Source organism: Etheostoma cragini, chromosome 20, assembly GCF_013103735.1.
Source record: "Etheostoma cragini isolate CJK2018 chromosome 20, CSU_Ecrag_1.0, whole genome shotgun sequence".
NCBI lineage: Eukaryota > Metazoa > Chordata > Actinopteri > Perciformes > Percidae > Etheostoma > Etheostoma cragini.
In genome coordinates, this window is record NC_048426.1 from 1,072,155 (window position 1) to 1,086,290 (window position 14,136).

The 14,136-nt window shown below is 41.6% G+C and overlaps 1 protein-coding gene across 2 annotated transcripts in view; it reads right to left on the bottom strand.

The window, feature by feature from the left end:
• atrn (attractin) overlaps positions 1–14,136 on the bottom strand; it is a 144,937-nt gene that overhangs the window by 12,791 nt on the left and 118,010 nt on the right. For both annotated transcript variants that reach the window (XM_034857749.1, XM_034857748.1), the window contains exon 27: positions 7,018–7,125. In XM_034857749.1, coding sequence (XP_034713640.1) covers positions 7,018–7,125 — 108 coding nt within the window. The remainder of the gene's footprint in view (positions 1–7,017; positions 7,126–14,136) is intronic.

The following is a 14,136-nucleotide window of genomic DNA, read 5'->3' on the forward strand; positions in this document are numbered from 1 at the left end:
CCCCCCCCCCCGCCAGTTGCAATGACTCACCAGGTACTGCCACGTCCCCTGAGACGCTTTTATACGAGGTTTTGTACAGTTTGCAAAGAAAATGTTTTTGCCAGTCTGTGATGGTAATGCCCCATTACCAAACCAAACACCGCAGAAAAAATCAGATCGTCAGACACCGCCTACCATGAGCCTGGGTCTGTCCGAGGTTTCTGCCTTAAAGGAAGTTTTTCCTCGCCACTGTTGCACTGTTGCTTGCTCTGGAGAAGACTACTAGAACTGTTGGGTCCTTGTAAATTATGGAGTGTGGTCTATCTGTAAAGTGTCTTGAGATAACTCTTGTTATGAATTGATACTATAAATAAAATTGAATTGAATTGAATTGAAAAAATTAGGATAAACCAGATCGCTCGGAGTGAACTTTATTTCCCAGATTTAGAATTTTGGTTCTCAATTTGAAACATGACGATGAATTTGGACGTGAAATGGATCCGACAGTGATTAGGGTTGAGTACCGTTTGAGTATGGTAGGACAAGACTAATGGACCAGAGTCTGGTAGGACCATGCTAATGGACCAGAGTCTGGTAGGACCAGGCTAATGGACCAGAGTCTGGTAGGACCAGGCTAATAGACCAGAGTCTGGTAGGACCAAGCTAATAGACCAGAGTCTGGTAGGACCAGGCTAATAGACCAGAGTCTGGTAGGACCAGGCTAATAGATCAGAGTCTGGTAGGACCAGTCTAATAGACCAGAGTCTGGTAGGACCAGTCTAATAGACCAGAGTCTGGTAGGACCAGACCTTTCTATTAGAAATGATCATAATTGAGCTGTCCTGACCTTTGAGCTTACTTTTTCTTGTCTGTAACACTGGCAATCATAGAATTTAATATATAGGTACAAAAATTAACCACGTGCATATTGATTTATTGCATTATACAATGCAGAACACGAGCCGGTTCTGCAATACGTTGCAATGTGGCATCTTAGGCAACACCTAAGCCGAATGAATGTAATTCTGTGACTTTTCACAGATCTAAGGATTGTTGATGGTCTCCAGTGGACTTCTTTGCTCTAGCTTTTCCAAACTTGTCGACACAGGTACGGTAATAACAGTCCAAAATGATGTGAAAAAAACTAACCCAAAAAAAGGTACACAAACGGCCAAATGACCGAAGAGACCCAAAACAACCCCAAAGAAAACAAATTGACCTTAAAATCCCACAAAGAGACGCAAAACGTACAGAGTAAATAGCTTTTCTTATTGAAATACATTGAGTCAAATCTAACCTAAGTCTTCCACAAAGCTAGGGAAATCACTGCAATGAGTGGAGGTAGATCACTAGATAGACGATAACGCTGCACCACAAGCATGTTAGATAAACCAGAACTATTTCTTCTCTGCCTCCCCCCTCCTTTTGTTTGCATCAAATGTCCCGAGATTCTCTCGTCCCACGGTATCTATAAATAAAAGCAGAGCAGAAGGCATCAGAAAGGTAATCATCTGCCCGTGATGCCGGGGCCCATGCTCCATTTGGCAGAAGCCAAGTGAATATATCTCATCGGCGAAGCGGAGTTTGGACTTCCCACCGAGGCTATAAACAACTTTAATGATCTTCAGCTCGCCGAGCGACGCCCGGCCCACCGTATACGCCTATCGCGAGGCCTTAATACACTACTGGAGCGTCCTGATAAAACAGCATGGAAACAAGAGGAGGAACCTGCTCTGAGTCGCTCAATCTGAGCCGAGAGGAGATAGGATAGCGTGTGCTCAGCGCTGGAGCTGGGGAAGGCAGAGAAAAGCTGAGGAGGAAGATCTAAATTGGATCTCTGTGTCTGGGATGCTCCTGGCCTGATGATGAGGAGGAGAGCAGGCCGGGAAGAATGGAACAAAAAGAAAGGTGGAGGTGGGAGAAGAAAAGGTAAAGCAGAGACGGAGGAGGAGGCTGCCTGATTCCCACAGCAAGTAGCATCTTTTCATTCTACACAGCAGCGCGCACACACCACCAGCCACACAAACACGCAGGAGGACGCATACATACTCGCACAGACAGACACGCGCATGCGCACACACATACAAACACACACACACACACACACACACACACACACCAGATAAGTCAGAGCAACAGAAACCCCAGACAGCCGATAGTATGAGTGAAGGGCAAGTGAATTAGAAGAGAACACTAAGGTAATGTTAGGATGTAAGATAGGAGATGAGGAAAAAGAAGGAAAGAAGGAAAGAAGGAAAAAGATACAAAGAGAAGTAAAGACAAACAAAAAGGGATGTGAAACAGGAAAAACAGAAGAAGAAAGCTGAGAAGGGAAACAAGGACACACCAGAATGAAGCAGAACATAAAGAAAGTGAATGGAACAAAATGGTGAATAGAAAATGAAAAAAAGGAGAGAAGAGAGAAAAAGACAGAACATAAGAGATGAAAAGAACACAAGAGAAACTGAGAAAAGTAGAAAGAAGGGACAAAAAGAGAACACTGTTAAAAAAAGAGAAAATAAGAGGATAGGGTTAAAACAGGAAAGGAGAGATGACAGAAGAAAAAAGAAGAAAGAAGAGCTGGGGAGACAGAAGGAGAGAAAAGACAAGGAGACAAAAAAAAGGACAAAACCAAGAACAGAAGACCAGGTGAGAAATGAGGAAGAGAACTACAAAATAGTAAAGGGAAGGCAAGCTTAAGTGAAAAAAGAGGAGAGAAGATAACAGTTTAAAAGAAGATGAAAATATGACAAATGGCAGAGAACAGTAGGAGGTAAAGAACAGAACCGAGAAAAAACACAAGACACACGGAAAGAAGAAAAAAGGACAAAAGAGAGGGAAAAAAGAGAAGAGGCGAGACCATTAACAAAAGGGGATAAAATAAAGAAGAGAATAAAAAAAAAGGCAGTAAAGAAGGAGAGAAGCAAATAGGGAACAAAAGAGAAGTCAAGAAGTGGGATAGTTTCTGTTGGAGCGGGGATTTGATTAGCTGCTGGTCTTCCCGAGGGGGACCTGCCGCCGGGGCTGCTGGGAGTAACCTTGTGCTCGGGGAGCCGAGCCCCTTGAGATGCATGGCCCTTGTCAGAGCCCAGGGGCCCTGAGCCACCCGGCTCAGAGGGCCCTATAATTCTGCAACACATCTGCATTCACAGGCCATTCATCACAGAGTGCACAGTCACAGGTGTACCCGCCTGCAGCCCCCCCGCCCGCTGAATACTCAACGGATATTTTTACAACTCGCCACAATTCCCTACTTCCAAACGCCTCGGCTGCTCAATATCTGCATCTGAATCTGCTCCGACGTCCTTCAACTTCGCCAGAGCATCAAACCCTTCTCTATGATAAAGTCTTCTCAACCATACCAGAATAAAAGTACAACCACGCCACCGCTGTGGTGGAAGAAGTATTCAGATACTTTACTTAAGTTACAGTATTAATACCACACTGTAAAAATGTAAAAAGTAAACGTCCTGCATTAAAAATATGACATAAGTATGGGTGTTTTCACATATTGTCCTCCATAAAACAAACAAAAATCTGTCTTCTAAAAGTGGACCAAAAAGTATTAAAAGTAAAAGTACTCACTGCAGAAACATTGGCAGAAAACGTTTCATTGTCTGAAAAAACCTCAATTTGTAAAGTAACTAAAGCTGTCAGATGAATATAGTGGAGTAAAAGGTAGAACATTTCTCTCTGAGATGTAGCGTAGTAGAAGTAGAAAGTGGCATGAAGAAAAAGACTCAAGTAAAGTACAAGTACCTCAAATTTGTACTTACATACCATACTTGCGCTCAAATCCACTCAGTTACATTCCACCACTGCACCGACGTACCTCTCGCTGCAAAGATTGACCCCACGATTTCGCAACTAGATCTATTCAAAGATTCTGCCCTTAGCGAGATCAGCATATCCCGACAGCCCGAAAATTAGTCACGGTATGAACTCGTTTCACACATCAAAGTCTTTTCCCAGGTGTTGGGGGAGAGTCTTTTGTGGCTCCACAGGGAGCTGTGTGAAGCCCGGTAAACGGCCTTCAGTGATGTCACTTGAATCCGCGTCGGTTGGGGCTGGAGACACATGTTTGAATGAAACCAATCTGGAGTGCGTGGAGCCCTCTCCATCGCTTCCCTGACACTACATTAGCAGCGACAAGCAAATCTCTGACCCAACGGTCTGTGGTTGAGTTGCATTGTGGGTAATGCAGGCGTCAGGTTTTGACAAGAAAGAAGAATCTGGGAACAAAAAAAAGACTATTTGTAGCTCTACTGCTATGCCGAGTTTAATGAAAGAAATTCATGTAAGAGTTTTCTTTAATCGACACTCATAATAAATAGTCCCTGTAAAAACTGTCCCCATTGAGGTATTTTTAGATGCCGTTAGCTGTGGAAACAGATTCTGGTGGCAGGAGCTTCATAGAATAAAGTCTCCAAACCTTGGCATGGCTTGATACGAGGAAATGTGTTTTTTGTTATATAGAGAATTACATTTATTTTCTTAAGAAAAAAAACCCACTAGGAGCTGTTTTATCTCAAACCAAACAACAATTACAGCAAGCAAATGAGATGAATGCAAAATATTACACAAAGGCTAAAAAGGTGAAGCCGAACAAGTTGTGCTTGCATCCAACACCCCAGTTCCATTATTACTTTCCTTGCTTTTTAGTTTGGCATTCCTCAGACAACTGTTGATCCTTTATTTCTCTTGTTTGCTTATGATTACTAGTATAAGGCTGGAAATGTTGGCCTTTATTATAACAGATGGGTACCGAGTCAACCGTTTTCATGCTAATTGAATGTGACCAGTTTTTTTGCAAACCGCTAAGTAACTATTGTTAGAAGCTAATTAGCGGTTTGCGCTAAAACTGGTCATGTTCAATTAGGATGAAAACATATACCAGAGATGGTTCCACCCAGTTAATTTTGCGCAAAAAAAGGTTGTTTAATACTCACTTCCGTTTTTTTGGGAGCTTGACAAACAATGCAACATACCCAAAACTGAAAGCGAGGGTCTGGTCTGATCTTTGCAGGGTTGATAAATAATTCCCATGTGTGTCAAGTGACACGACCTACAGTGAAAACGTGAACATGACCCTGTGACCCGGTCTAATGAAATAAGGTCCCAACAACAGCATCATGGTTTGTTATTGGTTGTAAACTTAGAGCCATAGTTTCTTTCTGGTTTTCACCCTCTGTGTTGCTGTACATCCATACTGACTAAACTTGCTACCTCAGAGTTCTCAGTCAGTGTTGAAAATACAGATGGTTCGATGCACCAAAACAAGACTGTTTTAAAAGATGAATCATGACTTCAGAAGTGTCCCCTACTGTTCTTAATTCCCATGCCAGAAAACATTTCCTGTGAGTAGGCGTTTAATAATTATTTATTTTCCAAATAAAGAATATCTCAATGTTGGAACGAAACGCTTATCACATTTGGAAGTATAGTTTCAATCTACAATGCGTAACACTCATCTGCATGTATTTAACTCCAGGGCAAACTGAATTCATTCTCATTAGAATTCAGTCTTCTTCCAAATACTGGCAAGAACTGGTATAAAGCACCGTATTATTATCAGCAGCCCACTTTCATCATCAGGCGGCCTTTGCACTGTCCCGGCAAAAAGTACACCACATTTACCCTCATTAGGTGTACTGGACCTGCACTACACTTCAAACTCTTCCTCGTAAGTGAGCTCAATTTAGTGTCCTTGGGTTGTTAAAACTAATGGAATCAATTTAAAGAGCTGCAGTGGTATTCCTTTAATACCATATCGTTTAATTACAGGGCCAGTGTGTTGGAATTTCTCCCATCTAGCGTTGAGATCACATATTGCAAACAACTCTCTCGCGCCACGCAGTTCAAAGTATGTACTACAGCTACGGTAGCCTTCACGCATCAAAAAGCTAAGAGGTTATCCACGTCTTCATCCAGCTTTACCTACGGCGATCAGGTCCGTTTGTTTGATTTTTATTAATTGCAACATTTTCTCTAAAGATTTGGTGAGTACTACATACTGTCTTGTTAATGTTAGCCTGGTTTCTTCTTCTTACTTGCCGGGGCCGGGAAGCGAGGATACCCGTTAGCAGCATTAGCAGCACCTGTGAGTTCATCATGTTTCAATGAAAACGAGAAAGGCAGAGCGGTAAGTGCTGTATGTACCTCACCGGCTAACGTCAAGAGATCTATCAAGATGGATTGTAAATATGGAGCGTCAGCCCTAGTTTATGCAAATGGTAAAGTACATTTTCAAGCCTATGGGAATACTTGGAATTGATGGTGGTGGTATATATTTATGAAAAGGACAAGTTTGTGAACGGGCGACACCGATTTTGATAACAACTTAACACGTTACACACTGGACCTTTAAGTAAACGTACTAATATCACATTGTAAAAATAACTGTTACAAGTAAAAGTCCTGCCTTGAAAATGTTACCTTAAAAGTGTGAAAGAATCATCAGGAAAATGTACTTAAAATATTGAAAGGAAAAGTACTCAATGCAGAAACATGCCCCCATTTTAGAAAGTGTAAAGGATCCAAACAGCCTTGTGATCAATGGTCTAATCATCTCAGCTGGACTTGTAGCCCTGTATATTGTTGGGTGGTTCAATTTATAACAAAACATTGTACTTTATAAACTATTTTTTTTTAATCTTACATCTTCATTTTTAAAGTCATATGAATGTAGTGGAATAAAAAGTACAATATTTATCTGAAATGATGTGGAGTAGAAGTAGAAAGTGGCATGGACAGAAAAGCCTCAAGAAAAGTACCTCAACATTTGCACTTGAGTTTAGTACTTAGTAACTTTCCACCACTGAAGAGCTCTGTCAAAAAAAACTAAAAACCCCTTAAACAGATGGTGTGAGGAAATCATCACGACGGTAATCACAGGCGACGGGCACTAGACTTGAGGAAGGATGAGCGAGGCGCCGATGATGGATGGAGCTTCCTCCGTTCGGCGGCCCTGTCAGCCCAGACAGAAAGTAGAATCTCTGGGATGAGGCGGTAATCGCTCTAAGGAAAGGTTATGCTCACCTTGACGTTTCCACCTATCAGGTCAGGCGGCTCGTCGTCCGTCTCCAAGGCAACGTTGACGGTGGCGAAAGGCCGGCTGGCCATCTGTTGCATTTCCCTCAGCAGTTGCTAGGGAGGAGGAGGAAGAGAAGTGTGGAGGTCAGTGGCAGGTAAACTCAGACTCCCCATCAACTGCCCAGCACGTCTTACATCTCTAGTTACTGAACAGAACACACGGTTCAGTTGAATGGAATAAGTATTCAGATCTATACATAAGGCAGTCATTTGATCAATTGTTAAAATATATAATTATTTTCTCCTTTAAGCTTTTGAAGTAGAGGTACTCATTATCCAGTATGGGGCTTTATAAATCAGTAATGATTGGAATGAACCTGGCAACCCACAGACATTAATAATAATAGCATACGAGTAGGATTTAAAGGTCCCATGGCATAAAAATGTCACTGAGTTTTTATAACATTAATATGAGTCCCCCCAGCCTGCCTATGGTCCCCCAGTGGCTACAAATGGTGATAGGTGTAAACCGAGCCCTGGGTGTCCTGCTCTGCCTTTGAGAAAATGAAAGCTCAGATGGGCCGATCTGGAATCTTGCTCCTAATGAGGTCATAAAGGGAAAGGTTACCTTCCCTTTCCCTGCTTTGCCCGCCCAGAGAATTTGGCCCACCCATTAGCGAGAGACATCATGGCTTTCAAACGAGCAAAGCATGGCAGTTGGTCAAGGCCACACCCCCACTAAGGTCTATATAAAAGAGACTTCAGATACAGTATTAGGGGACCACTAAGGTCTATATAAAAGAGACTTCAGATACAGTATTAGGGGACCACTAAGGTCTATATAAAAGAGACTTCAGATACAGTATTGGGGACCACTAAGGTCTATATAAAGAGACTTCAGATACAGTATTAGGGGACCACTAAGGCCTTTATAAAAGAGACTTCAGATACAGTATTATGGGACCACTAAGGTCTATTTAAAGTCATCCAAAAAGCAGCATATCATAGAACCTTTAACACATTAGTAAATTATATAATACCTATTAAGAAAAGAATTTCAATGCAGAAACCATTTGCCTTATTGAAATGTGGTGCCCAACATTACTGCTGTGGCTGGTCATGGTGCGGCTCATTATTAAGCTTAGTTATTTCCTGTCAGCCATCTGTAAAAATCATGTTTTTTAAGCAGGTGTATGTATGTTTTGCATGTAATATATTTCGTAGTCATCAAAGTATTTCCCTCCAAAATGCAGTGGCGCAGAGGTTTAAACGACCATAACATGTAAATGGTGAAGAAGAGTATCGTTTAAAGTGTACCTTAGCAAACTTTAAATGTAACTTTCACCACTGCAAGGAGGAGGCACTTGGTCGGATTTATAAAATAGATCTTGGCCAGAGAAAGAGGAGGATATAGGGGAGAAAGGGGAGATGGAACAGAAGCTGAGGACAAGAAAGAACTAACAAATGGAAGAAAAAACAGGAAAAGGATGAGGATGGTAATGATGTGAAAGGAGACGAGGAGAGAAATAGGAGGCAAGCCAGAGAGCACAGTGAAGACGTCCGCACACCTGGGTCGCCGACTGTCAAAGTGTTATGAACAGAGAAACAAACCGCGTCAACTGTCAAGGAACCAAGACCTGAACACCAGCAGCGACAAGCACCTCGAACACAAATCCAAAACCCCTGCAACCGCTGAACGAGCAGGAAGAAAGGAAGTCAAACACGATGGAAAGACAAAGGTCTGATCGAGGGTTCTGTTCGTAACACATCTCAGAGCTTACAATGGAAGTCAGACAGCAACTATGGAGTGTGATGCCGTTTGTGTGAGTGGAGTTTTTTTTTTTTAATGTGCCCTAATATCAAAAGATTGACACGATCCATTAGCCCTTTGTCTCATTACAGTAAGAAGGGGGGAGGGGGATCAAGGCTTACGCACAAGGGTGGCGACTTCCCTGGCCAGCTCCTCATTAATGTGCTGATGTTTTCATCCCCGTGAGCCTGGCAATTGGGGCTATTGACATGTCAGTCCTATCTCTCTAAATGCAACGCCTCATAATCATATCATTACCAAGGATTACAAAAATAGCCTGTGGGAAAGTGTCTCTTTCTCTCCCTACAGTCCTCGAGTCAATACTTTACACAAAATAGGGATTGTTTAACATTTTAGGGAACAAGTTTATTGGCATTCTTGCTGAGTATTAAATGCGATTGATTGCACTCTGATTTCTATTAAATAGGAGGTGGCGCTGGGTTAGCGTAGCTAAGCAACAAAGACGAGGAGAGGGTAAGAAGCTAGCCTGGCTTTGTCCAAAGGTAGCAAAATCTGCCAGCCTACCGGCACCTCTAAAGCTTACAGATTAAAATACATGATATCTTTTTCAAGCGGTACAAATAAAGAGAACCTGTCATCACTGTGAGGTTACCAGTAAACCAGCAGAGACTCCAGGGACTCACTGCTCCCAGAAACTAAACCAGGGGCCTGTTGCACGAAACCAGGATAAGGTATTAAGCTGGGATATTCAAGTTATCCTGGATGAATTTGGCTTTGACTCGGTAGCACTAAACCAGGTTGAATTAAGCCCAGTCAAGTAACCATGGAGATTTATTCTTTACAACTAGCCTGGTCCAGAGCATGCTAACAGCCAGGCTAAGAAGGCTTAGAAATGGTTGCACTAGCACCCAGATGCGGAGTGGCATTTGGGAGTCAGGACTTTTCCCGGTGGGCCGGTACCGTCCGAGGCTGCCTGGCGTGCGGGCGCTGCCCAGTGGTCGCTGCCTGGCGTGCGGGCGCTGCCTGGCGTGCGGGCGCTGCCCAGTGGAGTTTACCTTCATCACAACGGGAGCACCACAATGCTTCTTAATCTTTTTATTTTGGTGCCGTCACTTGTCAGAAGAATAAAAAAACATGAGTATAGTTTTACATATATGCTCACAGAGTGTATTGAAGTCACTTCTTTTTCTAGTTTTTGTCCCTTTCTGATTGTTCTGTATGAACAGTACAAAGATATTTAGGGTTAGATATCGCTTATAGAGATATGTGCATATGGTTGTAAAACATGTTCACGCGTTGGGAATGAGGGTTTGAAATGAAGCCTTTAGTCCTTAGGGTACATCTCCCCAGGAACATTAATTCCTTCTGCTCACTTTTAAAAGGCAAAGCAGGGTAAATAATAAACCATTGTATTTATATTGTGCTTTACATGGTAGGCTAGTCAAAGACACTTTACAGTAAAACCAGCACATTTATCACATAAAAACAGAAACATGAAAATAGGATATTTAAAGCAAATAAACACAGTGTAGTCTACAACTTTGTAAAAAAACTAAACATGGAGTGACTAGTAGGCTGAGTAGATATTTTTACATCCTTACACATTCAGTCTGTTGGGCTTTTCTCTTCGTTTGATGGCCGCCGTATTTCCCTTTCTCCTTATTATATGCTCCATCTCCTCGTTACTTTCCATTAGAAGCTGCTGCTCATTGGGTGAAACATATGCTGCATATCCACTTATATATGATATCTTTGTTCTACTTTCGAGTAACGGGCCCCTCGAAAACCCCAACTTGTTGTTGAGCTGGTGTTTGCTGGTGAGCGTCATTTAATATTGACTGAGCCAGGCTAGCTGTTGCAAGGAACAAAATAATTGTCTAATGTAGTCATATTTAAACAAAATTATTTATTTATTACTTTCCAAAGCAAAGACATTGTTTGAATGAATCCCAGGATCCATGTTATGTAACAACACAGTCTATGAAGTAAACCACTCCTATTTATTATTGTAAAAGCTTTTTTGCTAACTGTGCTATGGACATGTGTAAGCACAAGTGCCAACAACTAACGATTGAAATAATAATTAAAATATAAAAGTCCAACCAATAATCACTTGTATTATTACAATTTGGTATATCGAAAAAAACTAAATTAAAAAACAATTACCAGCCGTACGCCTTAAGACTTTAGCAATTAATTGCAGTTTAAGAAAACGTGATTATGTTAAACAAATAAAAATAAACTATTATCAGACAATTATGTCATGATTGGTACACGTCTAGTAGTATGGATCTTTTCCAACTTTTAGCAGTAAAGCGTTTTTTTAGCAGTTATATTGAGTAATTTATCACAAAGAAAATGCAAAATATTTCAAATATAGCTTTACAAATATGACTAAAAAGGTTAACCTATTAATTTTAATAGGTTTTTTTCTTTTGAGAGTTCACTAAATAAACATGGTATTTGGTTGACATAACCTCTCCTTGTGCCTGGGATGGCAATCATTTTCCTTGACATTTTCTATACCAAAGGACAAATGAATGAATCACACTGGCAAGGTATTCTTATGCAGCCCTAAAAGCTTGTACTATTTTTTAACAGTTTCTTTTTTTAACATTCCACCGTTTAATTGGGTGTCCTAAAATACGCACCGCTTTAATTCTCACAGCAGCTGGCGAGAACTAATTCACACAGCAGCTAGCAAGAACTAATGCAATTTAGAAAGTATGACTGCAGCCAGAGTCATTTCATCTGCTAGAAGAAGATGCGGCACCTACCGGGACACTGCCTGAATGAATACTTTCTCATGTTGTTTTGGCAAAGGACGTTAAACAGAAAATGTGCAAGTCAATAAGACATGAGTGCTTAATGAAGCCGGTGATAACAGAGAATTGTACAATAAAAGAGATGGTTTATAAAAAGAAAGAGAACAAACTACAATCTATATCAAATACAAATCAAAACTATGGGATACGTTATGGAACAAACAATAACACCCACGGAGTATGAATGAATCCGAGCCCAATGGCCGAGTGGCCTCATTACCGAGTACACAGAGATGAAGAGGCCCAGTGTAACGACTTGCTGTTGTACAGTCTTCGTTGCCACGGCAGCAGTCAGCACGCACTAACAAATGAAAACGCCAATGAGCAACTCATCATGCGGAGTCCCGATATGTCATGATTTGACATCCCAAATGTGGAGCCTGTGTAGTGCGGGGACTACGGGGTGTGCCCGAGTACTCTGGTTTCCATCGTCTTTGACAGAAGTTACAATCATTTAACAGCACCTCTTATTAAGAACCCACCAACCAAAGCTCATAACTGCTGACAAGACTCCTCCAAACCCGCCTGTTCTACACCACCTACGGTCCCGGTCAAACATCGTCCTCACTAATCCATCTATTTATTGGTTGATTTCTTCTGTTTGAGCGACACTTGTTTTGACTTCATGTAAAGCGTTCTTGGGCCCCTTGGAAGGCTCTATACAGATCCAAGGTATTATTATTAACCCTCCTGATGTCCTCAGGGAACATGCAACGCTCTTCACAAGTTGGATTGAATTTTATAGCATTTGAAATAAAGAAAATAATAAAAGAACGTTGAAAAAAGTGATGGAAAAAGCTTCAAAAACATGGGGAAAAGAACACAAAAATGTCAAAAAGGGGCATAAAAAACTAAAAACTTTGACAAAAGTGACGAAAACATGGGTGGTCAAAAAAGTGTTGAAAAAGACAACCAAAAGGATTTTTTTTATTTTTATTTTGACCCCAAAAAAACAAACAAAAAAGGATCTGTGTGCAAATCTGCATGCAGACACATCCTTATTCATAAGCGGAGCTCCTTGAACAGCACAAAGCAACAGAATTGATTTAGTGGATAAAAGGCAGATGGAGGAGCATCTGAATGTTGCGCTAAACAAACTTTCCACATTCTGTCCACCTCCCTGAGCCTCTCTGCAAACAGCCTGGGCTCCCGTCTAGCATACAGCCAACCTTTGTTTGAACAGGGATCCTCAGCTGAACTCGGATGTGGTTATTATGCCTTTTTTTGTTATATTACCAATTTAATTAACTTCAACTTTATAACTAGGAAGTGTCCACAATTGAGGGCTGATTTGGTCAATCCATCAACCTAGATTCAAAACATTTTTATTCACAATTAAAATAAAACCAACTCCATGCTAAAAAAACAGAAATAAAAGCGTTTTCCAATCTCCAGTACATCCCCAGGACAAGGCAGTAAATCTGATCCAATGTTTCAAACCAGTGGAGGGCTGAAGATGAAAAGAAACTGGACTTCCACCATCAACTGGCTGCGGGAGAATTATGAGCACAACCGCCTTGGACCGAGTCCTACGGAAGATTTTTGTTGTTGCTACAAATCTCATTACTCCGTGTTGCGAGTAGGAAGCTGCTGTACGGCAAACAGCTCCAAAGACAACCAGAAGTCAGAGTGCAAGTCGCCTACTTCTTCAAATGGCCTATGTTCTGCAGGGGAGTGTGTGAGCAAACATCCGACCATGGCAGAGTGAACTGTGCATATATAAACCTAATTATGACACACACACACACACACACAAGGCAGTCATATATGTGTGCGAATATTTTCACAAATGTAAACGCAGTAAGTCTGAACCAAAACAGTAAAGCTGCGGGCCAAAAGACTAAACAATGAGCTGAATAATGCTAAATGTACAAATATTGATTACAGCAGCTATAAAATAAATAAAAATAAAAGTCTATAGATGAATAACTGATGATGATTATCAGTCGCAGCCTTAGACCGGCCACACACTGGCTGCGTCGCGCGAGCGTGGCGTTTATGATGCGTTGCTGATGCGTTGCTGATGCGTGGATTTGTCTATGTCCTACACACCTGAAACGTGTCTGACGCGGCGCTGCTGTTGCTAGGTGACGTCCAGGGCGGGATATCTCAGGACATAGTGCCGACAGATTCAAACTCTAAAAAAAATGGGTAAACATAAATATAGAGGCTACTGATTTGATTAAAGCAAAACAACGCCGGCAGTATTGGCGGAAGAATAGCTTACAGAATATTTCGCTTTGTATGACCGGTGCAATATTTGAGTTTTTTTGTTGTTTATATCTGCATTAATGTCACAACCTACAGAGTAAGCTCTAACCCGTGAACTTTGGAGCCGAGATAGAAATGGACACGCCACGATGCTGACACTCACGCCACGCAGGCAGTATGTAGCCAACCTTAAATTAGTAGATTCACACACTGCATTTCTGAGGGAATTGTGTTTGGGCGTTCTCAAAGTGAGCAACCGTGCGCCAGAGATGAGTGCGTCAGCAGAACGCATAGAATGAAGGAGGGAGGGAGGGAGGG